Source organism: Ceratotherium simum, chromosome 29 (assembly GCF_057802395.1).
Source record: "Ceratotherium simum simum isolate JZ-2026a chromosome 29, ASM5780239v1, whole genome shotgun sequence".
NCBI lineage: Eukaryota > Metazoa > Chordata > Mammalia > Perissodactyla > Rhinocerotidae > Ceratotherium > Ceratotherium simum.
Window position 1 is genome coordinate 12,476,826 of NC_141928.1, and position 25,385 is coordinate 12,502,210.

The 25,385-nt window shown below is 61.4% G+C and overlaps 1 protein-coding gene across 2 annotated transcripts; it reads right to left on the reverse strand.

Annotated features, from left to right (window-relative positions):
* Nucleotides 1-26: 26 nt before the first annotated feature.
* CRB2 (crumbs cell polarity complex component 2) lies at nucleotides 27-25,057 on the reverse strand. Of its 2 annotated transcripts, XM_087419117.1 has the most exons (13): nucleotides 24,947-25,057; nucleotides 17,310-17,633; nucleotides 14,509-14,704; nucleotides 14,247-14,386; nucleotides 13,586-13,771; nucleotides 13,247-13,360; nucleotides 9,650-10,522; nucleotides 9,056-9,564; nucleotides 8,349-8,514; nucleotides 6,740-7,523; nucleotides 5,849-5,962; nucleotides 5,127-5,244; nucleotides 27-3,258 (listed from the first exon to the last, which is right to left on the reverse strand). In XM_087419117.1, the coding sequence occupies exons 1-13, from the start codon at nucleotides 25,041-25,043 to the stop codon at nucleotides 3,034-3,036; spliced, it is 3,846 nt and encodes a 1,281-aa protein (XP_087275243.1). In that variant the 5' UTR covers nucleotides 25,044-25,057; the 3' UTR covers nucleotides 27-3,033. The 2 variants fall into 2 exon arrangements, with proteins under 2 accessions (XP_087275243.1, XP_087275244.1); XM_087419118.1 differs by lacking the exons at nucleotides 14,247-14,386; nucleotides 14,509-14,704.
* Nucleotides 25,058-25,385: the final 328 nt, after the last annotated feature.

The window sequence follows — 25,385 nt, forward strand, 5'->3', positions numbered from 1 at the left end:
CCATCTGAGACATGCAGGAAATTGTGAGCATTTTGACCTGATTTCTCATTTCCTATTTGTGAATGGTCAGACACACAGCCTCAGAGGTGTCTGACAGGGCAAGGGGGTCCCTGGAGGCCCCCATCACCCCAGGGAGCTTTGTCAGTGTCTGAGGGGCTGGGAGGCCACCCCCACTGTGGGTCAGTGAGGCCTGCAGGGTTGGCCCGAGGTCTGCCCTGACGTGGGGTGTGAAGAGCTGCTGGCCCAGCACGCAGCCCCCTCCTAAGTCAATCACAGCCCCTCGGGCAAGTCTTCTCTTTAAATCTGCACAGTGTCTCTGGCTGCTAGGGGTGGTGGGTGGGAGCCGTGTCATGTCTGGGCCATGTGGCCACCTCTAGGACACCCAGGTGTTTTGTCAGATTCCAGATGCACCCACCCTGGGCAAACCCCCGAGCCCCATCAGGGCCGGGGCAGCCCACCTGGTGGGCAGAGTATGAGACAAGAGGCACCAGGCGGCCCCAGGAAAACAGAGCCCACACCATGGTCTCCCTGGCTGTGCTGGGGGCTGGTGGTGAGCACTCCACATTTACGTGAGCACTGCTGTCTCTTCACTTGCTGGACTGAATTTGCAAACCCAAGGATGAATTTTGTGTGTGCATTCAATAAAATCTTGGGGAGAAGGCTGGTGTCCCTGTGTCCTGAGGAAGCTCTGGGGGGAGGGGGTCTCAGTCATCTTCAGCAGCCCCTTCTATAGAGGCGGAGGCCGGGGCTCAGAGCGATCAGGAAAGGATTTGACCCCTGACCCACTCCCAAGCCCAGCCTCTGCCCCTCACCAGCAGTGCATGGGGGCGTGGGCTGGTCACAGGCGTGCACAGGCCTGCCAGGTCCACGGAGCAGGGCTGTGGGTCACCGATGATGTTGAGGGCACCCAGGCTCCAGGAAAGAACAAGTTCGAGGGGACACCCAGAAATTCACCCCCACAGATCTCTCATTAGCAAGGGCAGAGCTTTGGAACCTGCACCCCTGTTGGACGTTTGTGTTGGGAAGGGAGATCTGGACCAAGCACCCAGAGGGGGCGATAAACACACCCAGTCACCTCCATCGCCCATCATCTGGCCGTATGCCCCCCGCCCCAGGCTGCCCTTGAAAATGCCAGGTGCCCAGAACCTTTAGGACAAGAGAGGACAACATAGGGCTCCCCAAAAAAGAGCAGCCCCGCTTTTACATTTCGGGGTTCCACATAAAATGTCTTAGGAGTTTGCAAGAAACAGTTTTGCCAAATCCCTGACAATAAACTAACCAAGGCACCAGCTGTGGCTAAGGTGTTGGTACCAGATGCTTCCCCCCTTCCCCAGGAGTCATGGAGAAGGTTGGGGGGGAAGGTGGTCCCACCGTCTACGGGATAAGGACCAAGCAAGCCCCTTAACGCAGTGTTTAGGGCCCTTCCTATCCCAGTCTCAGCCCCCCTCGCCACATGGCTCCACCTGGCTTGACTCCCGTGCCTCTGGAAGCTGGCTGAGACCCCCCGAGGGGAGCTGGGTAAGTCAACCTCCAATCTGAAAGTGGAAAGGGGTCTCCTGGCCTTGGCACGGGAGGTGCTGGCCTGGGAAACAGGAAGGACCAAAGGGCACATCTGCAGGTTAGGGACAAAGGGACCCTGTGAAGCTCAGAGGCCAGGCCCTCATGCGGGTGCCCCTCTGGGATCAGAGAGCCCAGTGTGATGGCATCATCAGGCAAAGGACTGGAAGTAAAGCAGCAATTCTTCCCCTGCACCTGTCTGTCTACAGGACCAGCCCCAACACAAAGAGGTGGTGCCAGAGTTTGCTGAGCACAGGTGCTCAGCAAACAAAGAGGGCTTCCTACGAGTCCTCTCCCCAGATCCTCCCAACAGCCATTAGAGAGGGGACTGGTCTGCAGTTGAAGGAATGGCCTCACCAGGCAGCTGTGAGAGGAGGGCGCTGGCGCTGGTGGAGCTGGAGAACCAGAAGTGGGGGGGAGGGGGTTCCTCCTTCATCCTCATCGCCCTCTGACCTAGCTGCCCCTCAGGGAGACCCCTTCCCCGCTCTTTCCCTCAACACTGGCTGGGGAGACAACCCTTCCCGACACCTCAAAGGACGACCTGGAAGCCCCTCACAGAGGACCGTAGTTTAACAGCTTCCAGAGTTCCTTCCCATTACCATCGCTGCTGCTCCTCACGACAGCCCTGTGAGGCAGGCAGGCTGCCTTCCCCACTCCACAAGTGACGGCCCAGAGGAGGAAGGCCGCACGGAGCCCAGACGCCCCACGGCAAGGTGGGCAGCTCAGGGCAGCCCGTCCTCTGCTCCTGCAGGTCTGCCCTGGACGTGGCCCGCGTTCCGCACGCGCCTGGCTCCGGCACAGGGCAGAGACAGATCAGCCTGAAGGAGCATTTGTTCTGGAAGCCAGGAGCCCACACAGCCTCTGGCTAACTGCCTCCCCGTGATTTCCAGCTGCCTCGAGGCAGATTCAGGAGCTGGGGCTTTGGTCCTTGGGCAAGCCCTGGCCTGGCCTCCTGGAGAACGAGTGACCTGGGGCTACCCCTGCCCCAGGGCTGTGAGGCGGTCCCCACGGCCCAGCTGCCCCCTCTGCGGGATCACCAGCGCCCACTAGACCGTCAGGCTCACACACAGCAAAGACTCGGACACGCCCATGAGCCCCATCCAGAACACTCACACTGGTATCTGCAGATCAACACTCCCCAGGTCTACACACACACACACACACACACACACACACTCCCGAACACACCCACGTACGCCCCTCCCCTGCACGGCAGGCAAGACCAAGCGGGTCCAACGGTGAAGTCCACGACCTCGCCGGCCCCTCTCTGCTTCCCTGAGTGCCCCCTTTTCCTCAGTCCACGATGGGGCTGCCAGCCAAGGGGTCGCTTCCGCAGTGGGTATCCCGGGCTCTGCAGCAGCTCCCCAAGGCCGGGAAGGGGCAAGCCTTCCCCGCAGGCTCCTAGAAGCGGCCTCCTGGGTCTTCCAGGAGAAACCGTTCCGGACCTCGTGGGTGCCGGAGCCAGCAGCCGCAGGCCTAGATGAGTCTCTCCTCGGGCGGCACCTTGAGGACACTGTCCATCTCCAGCCGGGCCCCGGCCACCTCCTGCTGGCTCGGGCTGTAGGTGCCCTCTGACTGGCGGCGCTTTCTGGCCGCCAGGATCCCTGAGAGGAGGCCCAAGAGAAGGAGGAGGAGGCAGGCGCAGGCTGCAGGCACGACCACCTCCAGCAGCGGGAACGGCAGCGGCAGCGGCAGGCCCTTCTGCAAGAGACGCAACAGTGAGGGCTAAGACCGGGGAGGAGAAAAGGGGGCACAAGGACCGGCTCGGAGAACATCGGAGCTGGGAACAGGCTTCCCGGGGCGGTGGTGAGAGACCTGGCCCCAAGGGGATGCACGCAGGTGCCAAGGAGCCAGCTGTCAGAGCCCCTGCAGGGGATTCCTGAACCACCCCGGGGCTCTGGCTAGAAAAAGAGAAAGCACATTTACTGAACACCTAGTATGAGCCAAGCACTTGGTTTCACATAACGTTACAACGATCAGATGGAGCGGGAGTGACAACAGTCCTGCGCTCCCGTGAGGACAGGAGTCTGGTTTATTCTGTTCCCAGTGTATCCCGGTGCCCAGAGCACTGTCTGCACAGCAGACACTCGGTATTAGGTGAGAGAACGCAGGCTTTGCCCAGATTCCCTGACGCATGACTAGCAGGTGGCAAACCGAGACTAGCATCTCCTCTGTCTGCCCCCAACGCCACCCCATGCCCACCCCACCCTCCTTCTCCAAGTCCAGTGGGAGGCCTTCCTTCGCTGGCCAAGGTGGGCCTCAGTGCCCAGCCCCGCAACCTGGCCTCCCTGCTCAGCCTACCCGTCCTCACAATAAACTCATCCAATCTGAGGCAATGGGGACTTGATCCCTCCCCCATCCCACAGGGTGCTCTGGTTTTTTCGAGTGTCTGTGGAGAAGATGCTTACCCCCACAGTGGCAGGCGTCTCAGGCAGCCATAGGAGAGGCTCCCCGGCCAGGTGGCCCGGGCAGGAGCAAGGGCCGGCTGACTTGGCTGATGGCGAGCTCAGAATCCACCAGGGCCTGCCCGCTTTGGGAGACTCAGACCAGGCTTTAGGTGGACCACCAAATCTCCTCTCTGTCTCCACAGACTCCCAGGATGCCCCCAGAAAAGATTCCACACGCCTGGAATTCTGAAGTCCCAGAATCACAGAATTCCAGGATTCCAGAGCCACAGGGTCTTGGACTCACCGGCCCTCCCTCTGTCCCATGAGACCTCTCAGCGCACTGGGACCTAGGTCCCAAGTCCCAGCACCGAGCCTTGGAGAAGGGCCCCAAGGCTGTAGAGAAGTTCATCCCAGCCCTGAGAGGGCCCTCACCAGCCTCCACCCCGAGCACTTCTGGAGGAGCCGTAAAGCCATTTCCTCCCCCTGGGAGGAGGGCTGGGGGGCCCGGAGCCAGAGGCTGTAAAAGTTCAACTTGAAAGGAAACATTCCCCAGAAGCAGAGGGAATGTGCGGGTTTATGACCCAGCTGCCAAAAGCCGGTGGAGATCCAGGCTCCTCCCCAGTCCCTGCCCGCATCCCTCGCTGGCACCCACTGTGGGCTCACTGCCCACTGCGGGGAGGAGGCAGGAGGGAGGCTCAAGCGGCCTCCAGCCCCCATCCATCCGGGCCCCTCCTCAGCTGAGCCTCCCGGGGGCCAGGGGCAGCCTTCACGGCGGCTGAGCCTGCTCTGGCTCAGAATCCTGGGCTCCTCAAATCTTCCTACTCTAGAATCCTGACTCAGAAACCACTGGAGGTTACAGGCTCTTCAGTTCACCAACCTATTATCCCAGAATTCCAGGATCCTGTGGGCCCTGAATCCTGGTCCCAGATGGGACTTGGCAGAGCCCAACTGTTCCCACTGTCACTGCCCATGGGGATGGTGGGGGCCCTGCAGGCTCTCCCTAGAGTGACAACGCCTCCTGCGTGGGGGGAGTGGAAGGGACCTGCGTCTCCCTCCCCCGCTGCTCCCCACCCCACGACAGAGCTGGTGCAGTAACAGCTCCACAGGTGCTGTACACACCCCCCAACATCATCATCTCACCAAACTCCAAAATAGGGACCCCACGCCGCGGGCAGCACTCACCACCACTTCACAGAACTGGCCTGAGAACCTTGCGTTGCAGAGACATTCATACACCCCGCCAGAGGCCCGGCAGGTGCCCCCATTCAAGCAGGGGTTGGCTTCACAGGGCATCCGACACCTGTGAGGCAGGGAGGAGGGCGGGGCTCAGAAAGCTGCTCCCTTCCGTGCCCCAGCTGCTCCAGCTCCTCAACTCCCACAGCCCTCAGACCTCATCCACGCACTGTCCGCACGCACCGTCCCTGCCTGGCTAGGCCCTGCCAGATGACTGAGGCTGAATGTGATCTCCAGCACCCCCGCCCGCCATCGCCCTGGCATTCATGACCAAGAACGACTGTCACTCCATGACAGGGGAGCCTGTGTAAAGGCTGCCGCCCGGGGATACTGACTCCATCAGCCTGGGGTGCGCCCAGAACCTGCACTTTTACAGTCTCCCCAGGTGGTCCTGACACGGGTGGGCTGAGAGTGGGGCTCCAAGAAATACCCCCAGGCAACTACCTCCCGCAGGTGACTGCCCAACACAGGGTGGCCCTGGAAGCCCCAGAAGAAAAGACCTCAAGCAACAGACAGACTGCCTGGCACGGTGACGACAGTGAGGGCTGGGAAGGAGAGCAAGGATCCACACCCCACTTCACCTGCCCTGGCTGGAGGGGGTGCAGGGGCCCACTCCGCCCAGCTCTCCACATTCACCCGCCCACCTCCCAGGCCCCTGGCCCCAAACCCACCTCTGGCCAGCAAAGCCCTGCTGGCAGCTGCAGTTGGTCCCCCGGGCCCCTCCCTCACACGGGCCACCACTGAGGCAGGTGGAGTTCAGGCCGCACTCCTCTGGCAGGACAGACCTGGGGAGAAGCACAGAGGCTGGGCTGCGGGCAGGACACCTGGGACCTGGACCATCTCCTGATCACAGGCCACCTGAGCCCCTGCATTGCCATCTGTGGAACTAAAGCTCCCCTCTCACAGACCGTCATGCTATCCGTCATGAAAGTGGTGTCTGAGGTGGAAGGGACGGGACAGAGGGCAGTCACTGCTGCTCCAGCCCCACCCACAACAAATCTCCAGACCCCTGTGGGACCTTTCCCCCGGCGGAGTCCTCTGAGAAGCTGAAACCTAAGGACGCTCCTCAGAGCAAAAGCAGGCCCCTAAAGAGAACACTTGGGCGTGACATTCCTTGCGCGGAGAGGGGCGAGTCAGGACTCTCCACAAGCTAGGCCCAAAGCGGGTGGGGAGTCGGAGCCAGACTGAGCAAGGGAACCATCACTCTGTCCCGCCGCCCTCCCGGGACACTGGGGCCAACATCAGCGGTGGGCGGGAGGCAGGAAAGCCTCCAGGTGTTCTTCCGGGACCTGTCTTGGGCTCCCCCAGCCCACACCCCCAGACGGGAGCGTTGTTTATCTCAAATTCAGATTTGTCTGGTGTCCTGTATTATATCTGGCAACCCTAGGGGACCGTCGTTCCCATTTCACAGATAAGGGCGCAGAGGCGGCTGGCCCACAGAACCAGTGCATCCGCAGCCAGGCTCTCGGCCTTCTGTGCCCACCACCGCCCCAGGGGTCCTCCTCTCCAGTCCGCCTCTCGGCGCCCGCGCCCCCGGGCCCAGTCCGCACCCCCGCGCGCACCTGCAGCGCGGGCCCGCGAAGCCAGGCGGGCAGCGGCACTCGAAGCGGCCGTCGGGGCGCGCGTGGCAGCGGCCGGGGACGCAGGGCGCCGAGCGACACGGGTCGGCGCGGGCGTCGCAGCGCGGGCCCTCCCAGCCCGGGCTGCAGGCGCAGGCGAAGGCGTCGAAGAGGTCGCGGCAGGCGCCGCCGTGCAGGCAGGGCGAGGGGACACACACCGGCGCGCCGCGGCAGCCGAGGCGCGGGGCGGGCGCTCCGGGCCAGGCCAGGAAGTGCTCCCGGGCGCCGGGGGCCGCGCCGGGCCGGGGGCGCGCCAGGGGCAGCGGGAGGCCGCCGAGCGCCACGCGGCCCAAGCAGCCCGTGAAGTTCTCGCCCAGCAGGACGCGCGCGGCGGCCGGGCCACGCAGGAAGGCCAGGTCCCCGGCCAGGCCGCGCAGCGCCAGGGGCGTCGCCGCGCCGTCCAGCCACAGCAGCCAGCGTGACGCGGCGGCCGCCGGGCGCTCCATGGCCAGGCGCACGCGGTGCCAGGCGCCGTCGGCCACGCGGCCCGGGCGCGGGCAGCACTGCCCGGGCAGGCCGCGGCCGCTGCGCACGCCGGCCACCAGCGAGCCGTTGCGCACGGCCAGCCAGACGGCGGCGGGGACGCCCGCGGACGCGCGCAGCAGCCCGGCCTCGCGGTCCCGCGTGCGGAAGGCGACCGAGAGGCCGCCGAGCGAGCGCCCCGACGACGCGTTGTGCCCGCTGAATGCGGCCGGGGGTCCCTCGCGGAACGTGGCCTCGGCCACACCTGCAGGGAGAGGGAGCGTCGGGGATGCCCTCCCGGCACCCACCCCTGGCCCCAGCCAGCGGGTGACGCCATCCGCTGGCCCCCACTCCCCCCGGGCCATCCAGAGTGGGGGCACACACACGCCTATCATCTAATCCCAGGATCTGCAGCCCCCACTGCCGTCGCTTCCCTTCCCTACCTCCCGAGAACCAGCTCTGGACCTCTGCTGGGGAGACCCTGCCCTACCGTGCCATCCTACTCTCCAGGTCACAGACCAGGCAATACAAACCCCTGGAAAAATTTGCCCCCCCCTCCTCAGTGAAGTTGCCCTGTCTTATCACCGAGGCTCAGTCTTCACTGCAGTCATCTTTTTTAAATTCATTTTTTTTAATGCTGATCACACATTTTAATAAAATGCAGTCATCTTTTAAAAATGCTGATCGTATCTTTCTCTTGCTTAAAACCCTCCCGTGGCTCCCCACTGCCCTTGGGGAAAAGTCCTGCTCCGCCTGGCCCAGCATTCAAGGCCCCTGGCAACCTCTCCACCCCAATACCTGTACTTGTGTTTCAGTTCTTATAAACCTCAGGGCCTTTGCACATGCTATTGTCCCTCCCTGAAATGCCCTTCCCTAATGCCAGATCAGAGTCTTATTTACCCTTGAAAACCTAGTGAATGCTCTCTTCCTCCAGAAAGCCTGTCCCCTCTGAATGCAATGGCCCAACCACACTGGGCTGGGCTGTTGGCATCCTGGTCCACTGTCTCTGAGCCCTGAGGGTAGACGTGGGATCTAACCCAGTTTGGGTGTCCAGCACCCAGTATGTGGGCTGCCCAGGGCACACACTCACACACAAAGCCATCCGGGACCTCCTCGCAGGTGGCAGGCGGGAGGCAGGGCTGACCAGGACACCACAGCTGCTGGGCACACGTGGGCCCCGTGACATTGGCAGGGCAGGTGCAATGGAAGTCGTTCCAGGTGACAAGGCAAGTCCCACCATTGAGACAGGGGTCAGGCTGCGGGAAGAATCAGGGCAGGCACTGGCTCAGGCCTGGGGCCAGCAGCAGCCACCACAACCATCACTGCAGTGGTTCTTCACTGAGCGATAGGTTACCTCCTCACACACAGAGAGGAAGTCACCTCTCCCCACTACAGATGAGGAAACTGAGGCTCAGAGGGGCATAGCCACTTGCCTGAGTCACCCAGCCAGTACACAGAGGAGCTAGAGTTCAGACCCAGACTAGTGCTCTGTTTACGAACCCCTGGGTGTCCCGGTCCCCCAAGCAGCTCCTGCAGAAAGGCTCGGGCAGCCCTGTGCCTGGGTCAGGGTGTCCGTCTCAGACCAGGACTAGGGAGGAGGTACCGGGACCAGCAGAGGGCAAGAGCAGCTGGGCCGGAGAGGAGGTGACTGTGACTCCTGCCCTGCCACCTCCAGCAGTGGGGCCCCGGGCAGGCGCTTCCCCTCCTGGCACTGTCCTCGCCAGCAGAACACGCTAACCCCGAGAGACGCGGGGTAGACCCTGGGAAAAGGACCGGCCCCTTTTCCCCGGCACTCACACTGCACGTGTCCTCGGAGACGCAGCCCATGGTGAGGTTCCAGGACTGCCTGCTGCCCAGCTCCCCCGGCTGGCTTGAGTTCCCCAGTGGCAGCGGAAAGAAGGGGAGGTGGAGGCCATTGAGTCGCAGGTCCTGGAGGCAGCCTCGGAAGGGCCCACCCCAGGGCTGGGCGTCAGCAGGGAGGAGCCTCCCACCCACGTGCACCTGCTGCCCCAAGCCCTGCAGCTGGTCAGGGCCGAAGCTGAGCGTCACCAGGTGGCGGAGCCCGTCATCCCAGCGCCCGGGCAGCACCAGAGCAGGATTGCCCAGCGCCTCAGCCCAGATCTGGCCCTCGCTCAGGAACACGGTCAGGCCAGCAGCTGAGTCGTTGGCAAGTTGGAGCAGCAGGCCAGCAGGTTCCCGAGTGCGCAGGAGGAAGGACACAGTGAGGTTGGGGCCTGGCAGCTGGTCGAGCAAGAAGGAGGCAGAGCTCAGGGTGCCCCCCAAGCCAAAGGTGGCAGCAGGAACCTCTGTGGGGGAGAGGGTGCGGGTGTGAGTCCCTGGACTGGGGGGAAGGCACAGCCTCTGCCCCGGGGCCCCCTGGCTCGTTCTCACCATCAGCGCATGTGGGACCACTATAAGGCCGGGGACAGTCGCAATGGAAGTGAGTCCACAGGTCCACGCAGGTCCCTCCGTGGGCACAAGGCGGAGGCTGACACTGCTCACGGCGCTCGCAGCCCAGAAGGATGTTCTCGCCGAGATCCTCAGGCAGCAGGAGGTGCCCGTCCACGTGCACGTCCTGGAGGCAGCCTGCAAAGGCCGCGCCACCCAGCTGGGCAGAGCGGAGCCCGACAGGCGTCGGGGCCACGGAAGCTGTAGGAGCCGGGGCCACAGGACTGGAGGCCACACAGAGCTGGGCAGGGCAGCTCTCGTGCCAGAGCCGCAGCTCCAGGACCCCTAGGCGGAGCGTCACCTCCACTCGGTGCCAGTGGCCGTCATTGAGGGCCAGGTCCAGCAGCCTCAGGACAAGCACAGTGTTGCCGTGACTCCAGAGTGTGGCCTGAAGCGTGGCCCCCGCCAGCATGAGCTCCAAGCTGTCCTGGGTGTCAGTGCGGGTGGCCAAGGCACCAGCCGGTAGCGTGGTGCGAAACCTCAGTGCCAGCCCTAGGGGGCCACCAGCTGGCACCGAGGCCCGCAGAGAGCTCCCAGCCACCACGGAGAAGGTGGTATTCTGGCCACAGAAAGGTCCATGGGTACCAGGTGGGCAGTGGCAGGTGTAACTGTGGACCCCAGACTCGAAGGTGGGGATGCAGGTGGCAGCCGGCGGGCAAGTGTGGTTCTGGCAGCCAGTGAGCTGCACAGAACAGTCATGCCCACCCCAGGCCTCCGGGCACCAGCAGATGTAGCCCGCCACGGTGTCATCGCAGGTCCCACCATGGAGGCAGGGCTCCGACAGGCATTCGTCCACATCTTCCTGACATGTCAGGCCTTCAGGAAAGACCAGGCCAAGACTCAGCACCCAAGGCCAGAAACACAGTCTCAACCTAGAATTTCCATGCCTCTTTGGACGGGGACCTCAGTACCTATCAACCAAACCAGTTACCAAAGGATTTCTCATGGTCCCCTGAAGACTTCAGAGGCTGGAATCCAAGTTACCCCTTCCTTTACCATATCTGGTGAGTCTCTATGCCCTGTGGATTCAATCCCCTAAACACTCTCCAATCCCCTCTTTTCTCCCACCCACCTCTCCTGCCCCATCAGCTCTCCGGGCCACAGTCTAGTGGGGCTCTACTTCGCATGCCTTCAGAAACCCCTGTACATCCATCTCCACAAGTAGCCAGAGATCTACTTCTAAAGCATCACCTGGCCCGGTTCCTCTGTTGCTTAAGGTCCACTCACTCACCCTGCATTCGAGATCCCGCATGGGCTGGGCCCTACCAGGTGCTCAAGGCTCAACCCGGCTCCCTTCAAACTTTGAACTGCCTGTTCCTCCAAGCATTTCCTGGCAAGTCCTGCGTCTGGGGCTGCGCTCATACTGTTCCCTCTGTTTGGAATGCCTCCTCCTCCCTTACCCTGCCTTTCAAACTTCTTTTCATCCTGCAAAGCCCAAATTCAAAGGGCCAGTCCCCTAGAAGGATTTCTCTGACTCCCAATCCCAAGCTACTGTGTCACTCCCCACAACTTGTCCACTCCCAGGCACAGCTCCCCGGGACCCTGTATTGAAAGTACTCAACTGAGATCTCCAGGGACCCGAGTATGTCCTTGGTGCCCAGCAAAGAGCCTGGCAGGGCTTTCACGGACAGAATGATGCAATGGAGGAGGGTGTATGCATCTGTGGCACTCACGTAGCCCCTAGGCTCTAACCCCTGAGTCCCTCTGCCCTAGGCCCCCAATGCTGATTGTGAAGGGGCCACCTCCCCCTCCCCCCTAGGAGCTCCCACACCAGCTGCTCTGGGCCCAGCTTGGGTCAAGAGGCCACAGCCCAACCCCAGCTCAGCCAGAGCCTCCACAAACAACCAAAGCCAGCCCTGCTCCCATATCCCACCTGGAGAAACGCAGGCCCAGAGAAGCCATCAGGATTTGAATCCTGGCCCCAGTCAGCCCACAAACACCACAGCTTCCTTCCGGGGACAGCCAGCCCCACCTCCCCCTGCCCGAGGCCCCAGCCCTGCATACCTGCCAGGAGCCACAGGCCCCCAAGGAAGGTCCACAGAGCCCGCAGCCCCATTGCATTTCCCACAGACAGGCCGAGAGCGGTGGGCGGGCGCCAAGGCTGGGGAGCAGAGCTCCCCGCCTGGCCCGGCAGCCTCCTTCAGAGCTGGCTCAGGAATGCCAGGGACTGGCCTCCCCCACGCCCAGCACAACCCGAAGGGAGGATGAGTGTGGACGGCGGCAAGGAGCCCAGCCCCACAGCCGGAGTCACCCCTCCCGGTCCCTGACCTCCCTGTCACCCGTCAGCTGAGCTCGGCTTGGGGAGGAGCTGGGCTCCCGCTGACGCTGGTGAACCCGGGCGATGACACCCCCTCAGTAAGATGGGGACTTAGACCCCCTACCTTATGGGGCTGTGGTGAGAAGGAGATGAAATGCACAGAGAATGCTGTTCAGAGGCTGGGCGCGCTGTGGTGGCCCACTGTGTGCCAGGCGCCCCCGAGGCCACTGCTCCCAGGGCAGGACTCAGGATCTTGGCCCAAGGGGGCATAAGATGGGTTTCCAGGGCCCCCAGGAGTGTTGGCCACCTGGCGTGGGGACACTGAGCCCCCATGTCTTTGGGTGAGTGAGGTGGAAGGGGTGATGGTGGTCCTTCCCCTGGGCAGGGGAGCCTGTGCCCAGGAAGCCCGCCAGGGGGAGGAGGCGGTGTGCCCGCCTGAACAGGAATGTGGGCTGGTGTGGGGGAAGAGACGCGCACATTCCAGAGCGGGCAGGGTCACTGAGGGTGTGAGTTCCTTGGGTTCACCAGTGTCCGTGTGGAAAGGTGTCTGTGTGTCTGTGCATCCGCTGTACCCAAGGCAGAGAGAGGCCTTCTGCACCCCCAACTCCTGCCCAACAGGCCCCAGCTCCCCAAAAGTCAAGCTCACCTTTCTATCTGTAACGCCCCCCTTTCACCTCCTCCATCCTGGCCGAACTGCCTCTGTCCTCCTCCCAGCAGGGCCCCCGGCTGTGCCCAGCCCTTTGATGTCAGGTGTCTAGGGTTCTCTCTGCCCATCACTCCACATTTCTCCTGGAAAGCCTCCGCCACCCACGGCCCCAGCTGCCAGGATTACACTCCTGACCCCCAGTCTCTGGCTCCAGCCCAGACCCCTCTCCTGGGTCCCAGACCCTGCACTACCAGCCCCCACCCAGGCTCCCCGCCACGGGGAGACTCAGATTCAGTATGGACAAGGCTGAACTCCCCGTCCTCCACCCAATGTCACCCAGGGTAGAACATCAGCCAGCATCCCTGACCCCTCCTCACACCTGGAATAACCCCAGGACCTGCAGAGTGTCCCTCCTAAATGTTTCTCAACCCAGTTACCTCCATGCACTCCCACCTCCAGAACCCAAGTCCCAGCTCAGCCCCTCTTAGCTGTCACCTGGGCCACTGCACCCACTTCCTCCCTGAGCTCCTTGTCCCCCATCCGTCCAACCTCCACACATCAGCCAGAGGAACCTTCTCACCCCAGGCCCACCAACTCTGATTTTGCCCTGTCCGAGTGCCCACCCCACCCCAGGCACCTGTGTAGCCATCTGGACAGTGGCACTGGAAGCCACTGGGCAGGTCCTGGCAGCGGCCTCCATTGAAGCACGGCCTTGAGGCACACTCGTCCACATCCACGCCACAGTCGTCCCCTGCAAGAGAGCCAGCTGTGGTTCCCACCTGCACTCTCAGAGCCAGACGGGAGCAGGAAGGCCATTTCACAGCTAGGGAGACTGAGGTCCAGAGAGAGGCGCTGACTCACGCAGCATGGCACAAGATGCACGGCAGGGTCCGCCCTTGACCCTGCCCCGGTATCCCTCCCCATGCGTCTGAATGCTGGTGGACCCGCTTCCCAGGAAGGGAGGAAGGGGGCTCACCCTCAAAGCCCGGGGGGCAGCGGCACAGGAAGCCGGCAGCGTGGCGGAAGCTGAAGGCGCCCGGAAAGGTGGCCTGGTCGCCCCCGTAGAGGGCCGGATCTGAGCGCTGCAGGCACTGGCCCCCGTGCTGGCAGGGGTCCGCCGCACACTCGTCCTCATCCACCTCGCACTGCTCGCCGCTGTAGCCTGGGGACACACACATGTGGGCCTCGGGTCACATGGGGTTACTTGGCAGCACCCTCTACTTCCGCCAGGGACGGCTGGGACGACAGCTCGGAATACGGTCACCAACAGTAAGGGAGGGACACACGGTGGAGGAGCGGGAAATGACCATGGCAGCCTTCATCCGCATCATATAACTATTATTAGTGGTACCGCTGAGCACTCTGACGTGCCAGGCCCTGTGCCAAGGCTTCATGGGCATTACATCTTTACCCTACTCGCAACAACCCTAGGAGCAGGTGCTATAATTGGCCCTATTTTGCAGATCGGGAAACTGAGGCTCAGAGAAACTGCAGTCACCTGCACACCCTCGGCCTGGTCCATTGAGGGCGCGTGCGCACAGACGCACACCGGCCCCGCCCCACAAGGCCGTGCCCCGCCAACCTGAGGCTGCGCCCCTGGGGAGCGCGCACGCGCCCTCGCGCACGCACACACGCACCTGGCCAGCAGAGGCAGCGGAAGCTCGCAAGGCCATCGAGGCAGGAGGCGTTGTGGGCGCAGGGCTCCGACGCGCACTCCAGCACCTCCTGCTCGCAGCGCGCGCCCTCGTAGCCCGTGTCCGTGCAGTCGCACCGGAACCTGGAGCGGGACGCGCGGCCGGAGCTGAGCGCGCGCCCGACGCTCCAGCCCACTTGCTTCCACCACGTCCCCCGGCCTACCGCCCAGCCCCCCGGCCTTAGGGCACCCGGCCGCCCGCTCACCCGTTGACCAGGTCGTGACACACGCCCCCGTGCGCGCACGGCTGGCTCTGGCACTCGTCCAGGTCCAGCTGGCAGCTGGCGCCCCCGTAGCCCGCCGCACACACACAGCGGTAGGAGCCCACGCCGTCCAGGCACGAGCCCCCGTGCAGGCAGGGCGCTGAAGCGCACTCGTCCACCTCCGCCTCACAGGTCACGCCTGGACAGGGCGGGAGACACACACACAGAGATGGACCCCCAGAGGGAGGGCGCAAGTGGCCGGGCCAGGCCGACCTGAAACCGGCTCCGGACAGTTACAAGGAGCAGAACGTGAGGATCCGAAGAGAGCATCTGTTGGTCCATTCATCCAGAGCAGGTGTTTCTTGCGCCACCAGTGTAATGGGGTAGAGACAAGACAGACATCCCTGCCCCTTTGAGATCACAGCGGCCTAGCCCGGGAGACGAGGATTAGGTCAATATTACATAAATGACGACTGGTTTTTAATTTTGATAAGCTCAACAATGGGAACGTACTGGATCCTGTGAAAGCACGAGCCAGGGTCTTGGCCTGGGGAATTGGGAGTCAGGGAAGGCTTCTTGGAAGAAGAGCCTTTTGAAGGATGAGGGGGCATTCACTAGTCTAGGATGGGAGCAGTGCCAGCAGTTGGATTCCAAAGAGACTGGAGGTCTCTCCAGAGAGACTGTTGGTGAAGACCAGCTGGGGGCAGGGAGAGTCAGGAGCAAAGGGGAGCCTGGAGGAGGTGAGGCAGGGGTGGGAGTGCCAGGGGACCCGGGATCACAATCGGAGCTTATCCTAAAAGCTCTAAGCAGCTGAGTTACATGGTCCTATCTACCTTTTAGAAGGCTCACTCTTGGGCCGGCCCTGTGGCTTAGGGGTTAAGTGCCCGAGCTCCGCTACTAGCGGCCCGGGTTCGGATCCCGGGCGCGCACTAACGAACCACTTCTTGGGCCACGCTGAGGCCGCGTCCCACATACAGCAACGAGAAAGATATGACATACAACTATCTGCTGGGGCTTTGGGGGACAAAAAAAGGAGGAGGATTGGTGACGGATGTTAGCTCAGGGCCAGTCTTCCTCAGCAAGAAGAGGAGGATTAGCATGGATGTTAGCTCAGGGCTGATCTTCCTCACAAAAAAAAAAGAAGGCTCACTCTGCTGGCTATGAAGAGGGTGTGAGGAGGGGCCCCAGGGAGGAGGGACATACCCCGTGCCGGGATGCTGCAATAGAGTAACCAACTCCTGCTGGTTTTCCCTGCACTATCTTTTAAAACTGAAAGTCCCCTGTCCTGGGAACCCCCTGCGTCATGGGCAAAACTGAGACAGTTGGGCAGCCGTCCGAGAGGGGGCTGCAGACATGAAGGGAAATGGAGAGTCTCAGAGGTTGGAAATGTACTGCCCGAGCTCATCATGGAGCCCACATGTCACTGTCCACTCCAGAGGCCCTGCCCCAGGCCCCTAAGTGGGATTGGTCATGGGGGGCCAGGGGCACAGCTGGCTCCAGCTGGAACCTTCCCCCCTTCCCGGCTCAGTGAGCACAAAACAGGGCCCCTCCTTCCTGTGACCCCTCACTCCTCCCGCCCCAGCCCACTCCCACCCTCTGTGCCAGGGGGAGCCAGGCCCAGGCCGCCTGGAATCCCAGACTCCCCCGCCTGGCTCGGGACAGAAGGAGGAGGAGAGAAATGAGTCACAGCAGACACTGCTCCCACTCACATCCACAGCTCACCCAGAAAGCGTTACCCGAAGCATCCAAGCACAACACATCTGGGCGCACACACACCTGCTGGCACTCACACACATCATTTTGCACAAATGCATTCAGGGAGCCCAGACACCGGCAGATACTGGCAGACACCCAGAGGCCCTTTACGTGACCTCACTCACACACACACAGCTGGTATATCCAGACCCCGAGACTCAGATGATGAGCAAGATACATGGAACCTGCTTCCAAAGTCCATTTTCATCTGGGATTGAGATCCTTCTCTTCACTGTAAGTCCCCTCTCCTGGAACCCAGCACCCCAGTCTGTACCCCTTGCTCTGAGGTGACCTCAAACTGCCCCCTGCCCTCAGAGAGATTGTCTGAATTCAGGGTTGAAGGAGAACCCGGAGTGTCTCTACTGCCCTAGACCTAGCCTCGCTCCCAGACCTGTCCCCAACTGTGCCCTCCTTCCCCACTTCCAGGCTGTCGCTCCAGGATGCTCTTGCCTTGGAACCTGGACGGGACAGGGCCATACTCTGGAGGAGGAGCTAGCGTTTCCTCAGTGCCAGTCATACACCTTATCCCACTTGACACGGCAGAGGTCCCTGGGGTGCATCTCCATTCCAATTTGAACACGACCACCAGTGTCTCTTTGCTGGAGCTTTGGGGGCTACCCAGAGGGGAGGGGTCCACATTACAAGCTGAACCATCCCAGGGGTGTTCATATTCCAGAACCATCAGATGAGCCAAACAGTGTCAACATTACAGCCTGACACAGGTCTTGAGTGAGTAGATGCTAGAAATACTGTCTGGATGTGTCCTCATTAAAGCCAAGCCAGGCGTGTCTGCACTGCAGTCCCACCAGAGATGCCCGAGGGGTGTCTCCACCTCCAGTACCAAACGGAACTCTAGAAGGGACTGAAGCAACATTTGTCCAGTGCCTGTTACGTGCTGGGCACTGTGCCAGCGCTCACATACTCTCATCCAGAGCAGGCAGGATGCTTGGGGCGCTCTCAATGCTCAAGTCAAAGCTGAATTTGTGATTTTACACTCTGAGCCACTGATGGTATCCACTGTACAGACCAGGGACAGCCAGGGCCATTACCTGCATAGCCGAGGGGGCAGTGGCACTCGTAGCGATCGGCCAGGTTGTGGCATGTGGCCCCGTGGTGGCAGGGCCGGGACGCGCACTCATCGATGTCCAGCTCGCAGCGGGGTCCCTGAAACCCGGGCACGCAGTAGCAGCGGAAGCCGTTGGGATCTGGACCCTGGGGCACACACAGAGCGCCGTGGTGGCATGGCTGGGTGGCACAGCCCTGGGGCTCCGTGGGCTCACAGGTGTAGCCACCACTCTCCGTCACCTGGCACTGGGTCCCTGGAGCACATGGGTCTGAGGCACAGGTGCTCAGGGTCTCCGGAGGCACCGTTCCTGTAGAGAGAGGAAACTGGCTGGGTGGGGTGGGTAGGGGCTACCAGGACACTCCCCTCCCCACTCTCAGGCCCACCCCAGACCCCCAGCCCCAAAGCAGCAGGGGTCTGTCCAAACTCAGGAGAAGGGAGGGTGGGCCAGGGGCTCTACAAGCCAGGTCCCAACAGGCTGCACACATCTACACCGGGAACTGGGAATGGTTTCTGGAGCGCCTCCATAGCAGACAACAGGACCCGGGATGCTCTGCCTGGCTCCCGGGCAGGATTAGCGAGCAGACACGCGCTAACCCTGTGAGGGTTAGTGTTGGAGGGAGACTGTGTGCCCCACTGCCTCATCGCACCCCTGCAGCGCCCCCTTGAGGCAGGCGCTGTCATGCCCATTTTACAAGAGGGCACATGGAGCTCAAGAAAGAGACTTGAGGTCTTGCCTGAGGTCACACAGCAAGTTAGCGCTGGGACAGCCTTCAAGGTCTGTCTGCGTGTTTCAGCCCCACCCGGGGAGGAGGTCTCCTCTGGGTCTCCCAGTCTTCGGCCCACTCCCTCCCTGGAGGCCCAGGATCAAGGCTCCTCCCTCTCCGCCCTCCACCTCTCCCGCTGGGGGTCTGGTAACTCCATCCCCACGTGAAACTGGAGACGGAGGACTTGGAGGACTTCAAAGGCAGGGGCCGAGCGCTCAGCCCCTCTCCCCCACACCTCCTTCCCTCCCCGCCTGTCCCGCTGGCCTGAGAACTTCTCAGAGGATCCCTAGCCCTTATTGTATCCCCCATCAGTGAATGCCTGAGTGGCCCGCCCAGCCACCTGGCCGCCATCACAGGGTACAGGGCAGGGATTGCGACCGGGTGACTGAACTTCTGGCTCCAGCCACTGTGATGCCTCCGCCACGCCGAGCTCCCTCTGTGAGAGGGTCACCTACTGATTTGGAGGCCCAGCCACCGAGAAAGCCACCTCCCTCCCTTCCTGAGAGCTTGTCAGTGTCATGCTTTGAAGTAAAGCAGCCCTGGGTTCAAACCCAGCTCAGACAGTTACTAGCTATGAAACCTTGGGCAAGTCAGTTCTCCTGCTGAGCCTCCGTTTCCCAGTGCGGGAAAGGGATGGTAACAGTACTTGCCTCATAGAGTGTGGAAGGATTCAAAGCTTCAGGTAAGGCAGTCAAGTGCCCACTTGTAGGAACTCAGTAAGATGGGGGAGGGGATCCGCCAGCCTGCAGGAGGAACCACCCACCTGGGGCTCTGGGAGGCGCCCCTCCCCCAACCAGGTTGTCATTGAGACACTAACCAGGCCCCCGCCCAGCACCTCCCCTACCCTGGGAAGACCCCCAGATAAGGTTCGGCAGCCTCTCAGGCGTCATCCACATTCCACCAGGCAGGGCTGTTCACTGGCCGACCCCCACCCTTCCCAGAGAGGGCCAGGCAGGATGGGGGACTCGGAGACAGAGATACCAACGGATGGACCCCGGGAGAGACCGCAGCTGTCAGCCCTACCCTCGAGCACCCACAGCACCTGGGCCAGCTCAACATGGGCTCATATTCCCAAGATTCCCAGACCGAGGGCCCTAGCGCCCACCCAGGGCCAGGCATGCAGCAAGAAGGGCAGAGGGTCTGAATCACTGTCAGGCCAAGATGACCTTCTAGGGCTCTGGGGCCCACAGACCCTCTCTGCCCACAGTTCCTCTCTCCATCTGAGGCATCCATCTCCAACCCCCTCCCCCAAGCCTGGTTATATGGGTGAAGGCAGGGAGCATCTGGGCCTCTCTGAGGGGCTTAGGGGCAACTCGTCTTTCTTTTTCCCACCCAGGACCGCTGTGGCTGAGCAGTTTAGAGCCCAGTCCTGCAGGGCTAGATGGTCTGATGGTGATGGGAAGATGGTCTGGTGGGAGTGAGAAGATGGTCTGCTGGGGGTGGGAAGATGTTCTAATGGAGGTGGGAAGAAGGTCTGCTGGGGGTGAGAAGATGCTCTGATGGAGGTGGGAAGATGGTCTAGTGGGGGTGGGAAGAAGGTCTGGTGGGGGTGGGAAGATGCTCTGATGGAGGTGGGAAGAAGGTCTAGTGGGGGTGGGAAGATGCTCTGATGGAGGCGGGAAGAAGGTCTGCTGGGGGTGGGAAGAAGGTCTAGTGGGGGTGGGAAGATGCTCTGGTGGGGGTGGGAAGAAGGTCTGCTGGAGGTGGGAAGAAGGTCTGCTGGGGGTGGGAAGATGCTCTGATGGGCATGGGAAGAAGGTCTGGTGGGGGTGGGAAAATGCTCTGATAGGGGTGGGAAGATGGTCTGTTGGGGGTGCGAGTGGATAGAGCTCCCTCAGGAAAGGACACAGGTTTGGGCACCAGAGAGACCCAGTTTATGGGGTTCAAACAGTGCCCACCTCGTGGGGTGTTGTGAGGAGTGAAGCCCTGGCACCCAGGGAGCCCTCAGTGAGGAGCTACGACCTTATGATCGGGGTCCCTCCAGTGCTTGGGAGGAGCACAGTAATCATAGCTCCCACTGTCATGGGCCCTGGCTGCTGGGTCCTGTGCCAGCAGGCCCTTCATTTAATCCCAACAAGGCACCTCCCCTCACCTGTGTGGCCCAAGGGACACCCCCCCCACACACCCCAATAAGAAGCTTTGCCCCCAGTTCAGAGCCCTCCATTTCAGAGCAGACGGGATCAAGCTGGGGAGACAGTGCCTGGGGGAACCAGGGAAGATGCTTCATCACCATGGGAGCAGGTGGACCCCAGGAGACAGAGTCCAGCCGCATGGAACGAGCTCGTCCAGTGAGAGCCAGGCCAGAGGGAGGGAGCTGCCTGTCCTGGGAGGCATGCAGAAGCGCGTGAAGCATGCACGTGAGGAACAGCCATCTGTCCTGTGTAATCTCGATCTTCATCTTTACCTTTTGAGGTGGATAGCGCTGACATTCCTTTTTCACAGTTGAGGAAAGTGAGACTCAGAGATGAAGCGACCTCAGTCCCACAGCCCGTGAAGGGCTGGAACACAAACCCAGGTCTCCCCACTCCAGAGCCTCCTCTCAGGGGTTTCCAGAACCATCCCAGGCCTGTATTAAGAATTCAGATTCCTGGGCCCCACTCCAGACCTAGAGGTTCAGAACCATGTGGGGCGTGAGGCCCGTGAACCTGCATTGCAACATGCTCCCTGGGGACTCCTTTGCACCTTGAGGCATGGGAACCGCTGACCTCAGGTTCTCTGTCTTCCAGGAGCCAGCGCAGGAGGCCAGGCCAGCCCAGGGCTGGGAGGCAGAGAGGTGAGGGCGGTGGGGCAGAGGAGGGGCCGTCCGGGGGCCAAGCCAGAGGGGCGTGGCCTGTTGCCAGGGCGACGAGGGGCCTGTGCTTATCTTTACAAATCCCTCCTGACCTCTCAGGCTGCCTGGGCCGACCTGGCAGGGGAGGGATTAACCGATACCCTCTCCTCGCCTTCGACCTGCAGCCCTGCCTTGGGAAGGCTCAGAGCCCGCCGCCCGGAAGGGAATTTTCTGCGTGGAAAGGACGGATTATAACAACATACCAGCAACAGTTTACTGAGTGCATACTATGCGCTCGGGGCTGTGCTACACATCTTACTTTTGTTATGCGTTATTATATTGGATTCAAACCGGAAGAGGTGGGTGCTGTTAAGAAAACTTTCGTTTTCCTAACTCAGAGACGTTGCTAACTTGCCTGGGACATCCCTCAAAACTATGAAGCAGATCGTCTCCAGACTTCTGAGAGGTCCCCATCTCCCAATGCACGTGAAATTCCTGCTTTGCAAACTTTCAGTTGCCACGCATGTATTGTCATTTCAGTGCATCCCAGCCCAGCCTCACCAGGCCCTGGAAAGCATCTCTAAGGGCTTGCACAGGAATGGAGGTTCCAGTGTCAGCCTGGGCAGAGCGGGCAATCTTCCGTCTATCCAGAACCGGCTGTTAGCAATACCCCTGTGCTTCAGGCCTCACTCGGTGCAGTGCGTAGTAACTCCTACTTTACATGCACTTGTAACGCCCTGCTGATAACAGCCAACAACTGATGAGAAGTGTCTGCGGAGGGTGGATTTCAGGAAGCTCCTTGTCTTGACAAAAGCAAGAGAGAGAATATTTCTGGGCCAGCCCCATGGCTTAGCGGTTAAGTGCCCGCGCTCCGCTGCTGGCGGCCCAGGTTCGGATGCCCGGCGTGCACAGACGCACCGCTTCTCCAGCCATGCTGAGGCTGCGTCCCACATACAGCAACTAGAAGGATGTGCAGCTATGACATACAACTATCTACTGGGGCTTTGGGGGGAAAAAAATAAATAAATAAAATTATAAAAAAAAAAAAACGAATATTTCTAAGAAGTGACCCAAGATCTCATAAGATGTGGGAGCTTCTAGCTTAAGGAAAAAAAACTGTTCATCTCATATCATGAGACCTCAGGGGTAGGACTGCATAACAGTGTGGTAGGACACAACAGCGGTTTACAAACGCTGCCTCAGAGCCTTCTGCAAAGGGCTCAAGTTACCCCCACAGGGCAGGACAGTTTGGAATACTCTTACAAATGTTGACCCCCTCATGTTAAAAGGCATCATTTTGATAACAGTAATGGCAACAATAGCTGTCACAGATTCACCGCCTGCCCTGTGCCTGGCACTGGCTTTCCCGGTGTTTCCAAACCCTGGTCTCAGGGCGCTGGAGCCCCAGAGGCGCTTCCCAGAGTGAGGGTGGGACAGAGCAGGTGGGGATCCCGGCTGTTGGCTCTTGCACTCTTAACTAGTAGTGGGCTCCCGGCTCCCGGCTCTAATTCCCTTTGAAACTGGGGATTCTCCGTGAAACCTAAGCTGGAGAAGCACTGCTTTTTCTCATTGAATTCTTGTTATGGCCTCAGAGGTACCCGGTTTGTCCCCTTCTGACGGAGGCACAGAGAAGAGATGCGACTTTACAAAGGCTGGGACCAGAGTCAGCTGTGAAATCCTGGCCCTGCCATGCACTAGCTCTGTGACTCTGGGCAAGTTACTGACCCTCTCTGGGCCTCAATTTCCTCCTCTGTACACTGGGGGTATCAGAGCCGACCTCACAGGTCTGTTGTGAGAATTAAACTCCAGCATATTAGTCCAGTAGCGTGGTGCCACAGTGACTGATGGTATTATCTATTCATTCATCAACAAATCTTTACTTGGGGCAGACACCGACTATCCAGCACATCCCGACGTTGGGGAGCATGTGCGTGGCTGCCCCTCCATCCCTGCCTCTGTCCCGCAGCCCCCCCCCAGCTCTGGTTGGAGGAAGGGTGAGACTTGGGGACTGGACTGCCCCTTTGTCAGCCGGGCTCCCCGGGGGTGCGGGATGGGGGAGGGACAAGAGAGCCCATCGTGCCCCATTGTACTCCAAGATGCCTGGTCCTCTCCTAGCAACCAGCGGGCCTTTGTGGCAGGGCGGGCCCAGGATGGAGGGGCCCAGCTTGGGGCCAGGCAGGGGTGGGCCTGGGGCCCAGGGCCTCCAGGACCCCCATCCCCTCTGGATGGAAATTGCTTTTCAAGTGACACAGTCCCCAGCCCCTATCCTCTGGGCAGTCAGGCCTTAGGTACTGGCATCCAGAAATGCTCATGCCCACAGGGCCCCCACCCTAGCTTTCTGGGATCCCCAGGGAGGGGGCACCCTGTGCAGAAATCACAGAGGGAAGGGCATCCCCTGGGAACCCCAGCAGGCTTGTGTGGGTATGTGTGTGTATATCAGTGTCTGCTCCCTTCTGTAGCATGGATCGACTTTGTGATCACCCTGCCTCAAGGGTCACGTGAACGTACAGTGGAGCGTGGATGCACATGTGTCAACACCCGTATGTTGGTGTGTGCAGGTGCAGTGCATGTACACTTAGGTGTGTGTGTGCAAGTGCACGTGTGGTCGATCTACACATGCCTGTGGACACCTGTTCATGTGGTGTGTGCCCTTCTGTGTGCCACACCAGTGTGCGGTGTGCGTGTATGTGTGTGCATGCATGCACATGTGTGATTTTTGTGTGCAGATGTGCATTTGTGTTATTTGTGTGTGCACACACATGTATAGGTGTGTGCATGGTGGGGCAGGGGACAGACACCGCAAACCAGGATTTCATGCCCCTCGTATGCAGAGAGCAGAGAGCAGACCCCCAGAGCTCCAGATTTGCCTTGGGAGCCCAGCTCACAAGCCCCCATCCCTCTCTGAGCCTCAGTTTCCTCCACTGCAAAACGGGGTCCTCGTCCTCCCCACGGCCCTGCGAAGAGGAGAGGGAGACGAAGACTTTGTGAGCCAGGCCCTGTCAGAAGCCGGAGGGGGGCCTCAGGTAGGGGCCGAGGGGGGACTTGACCCCACCCCCTGGGGGTCTGCGGGGGTGGGGGCTCCCCGGGCCGCAGTGGAGCCCAGGCCACCCGCCCTGCTGGCTCCCTCCTCCAGCAGTGGCCCGGGGGCGGGAGACTTCCCAGGCCTGGCCCCCGTAGCTATAGTGACCAGGACAAAGCGTCCCCTAGACCCCCCAGGAAGAATTCCAGGCCCCATGCACACGTGAATCCACTTGGACAAAAGCAAAAACCGCTTGGCGAACAGGGTCTGACTTCAGAAAGCCCTTCAGCTCAATCTGGGGACGCCAGGGAGGGGACAGCAGTGGACACACAAGTTCCCAAGTGCCCGGCCACCCCCTGGGGACCCCAGAGCACCCCAGCCCCCCAGTGCAGGCAGGGCTAACATGCAAATGGAGGGGATGCAGGCAGACGCCTGGCTCTCCGCGGTCTTCTTCCCCCTCCTGCCCCTTTCCACCCTACTCCACTGGGCTGGGGTCTGCTGCCCCACCCCGTGCCCCCATGTCAAGAGCAAAGACCCAGTTCACCCCCCCGATGACTTCTACCCCAGACCCTGCGCTAGGACACAGCCCACCCCACTCAGAATGTCGCAGACAACTCCCGGCTCGCCTGGGACAGCTCATCCCACCTCACAACTTGAACTCACCACAACTGCACCCACAACCAGCACGGGACTCACAACAGACTCTGGGGCGAGGCTCATGCTACCTGCAGCTCCCCAAACTCAGGCCTCACAGGCCAGAACTCCCCAGCCCCAGCCCCCTCCCTTTCCGTACACAACACTCCTCCCAAGACACACAGCCCACCCCATGACCCGAATCACCGCCGGCCCACGGTCCCCCTCACAAAGCCCCCCTCGACACGCAACAGCCCCCAAGTCCCAGGACACACTCCCTCCACACGAGTTCCAGGGGCCTGCAGCAGCGCACCCTCGCACCCCACAACTCGGGCCTGCACCCCAGCCCACGAGGACAGCCCCAGGGCCTGGGGTGTCTGCTTTGGGGGACAGACTCTGCCCCAGGCCCCCCCAAGTCTTGTGCCCCAACTCACCGGCCAGGAGGGCGAGGGCAGGGGCCCAGAGCAGCGGCAGCAGCAAGAGAGGGGCCGGAGGCCTGGGGTCCCGGGTCCTGGGCCCAGCCAGCGCCATGGCAGCACGCTCCGCTGGCGGCTGTGGGAACGGGCGGCGGGCTGGCTCCGCACCCCCCTCTCCCTCCAACCAGCACTAATGCCGTGGACAGAGGCCCGGCCCTCCCTCCCCTCCCCTCCCGCCTCCTCCCGCCCAGGCCCTCCAGGCTGCTCCACCCCCAGGATGGACTCTAGACAAGGGGTCCGGCCCACCCCATCTCCCCCAGCCCCAGGGCTCCAGACAGGCCTCAGGGGCCCCTGTGGTCTGACCTTGTCCCACCTTGTCTCGGTGCCCACCACTCTCTCTGTCCTGACTCCCCACCCCCACCCCGCTCTCCTCCCACCTCTCAGGTCGTGCTGCCTC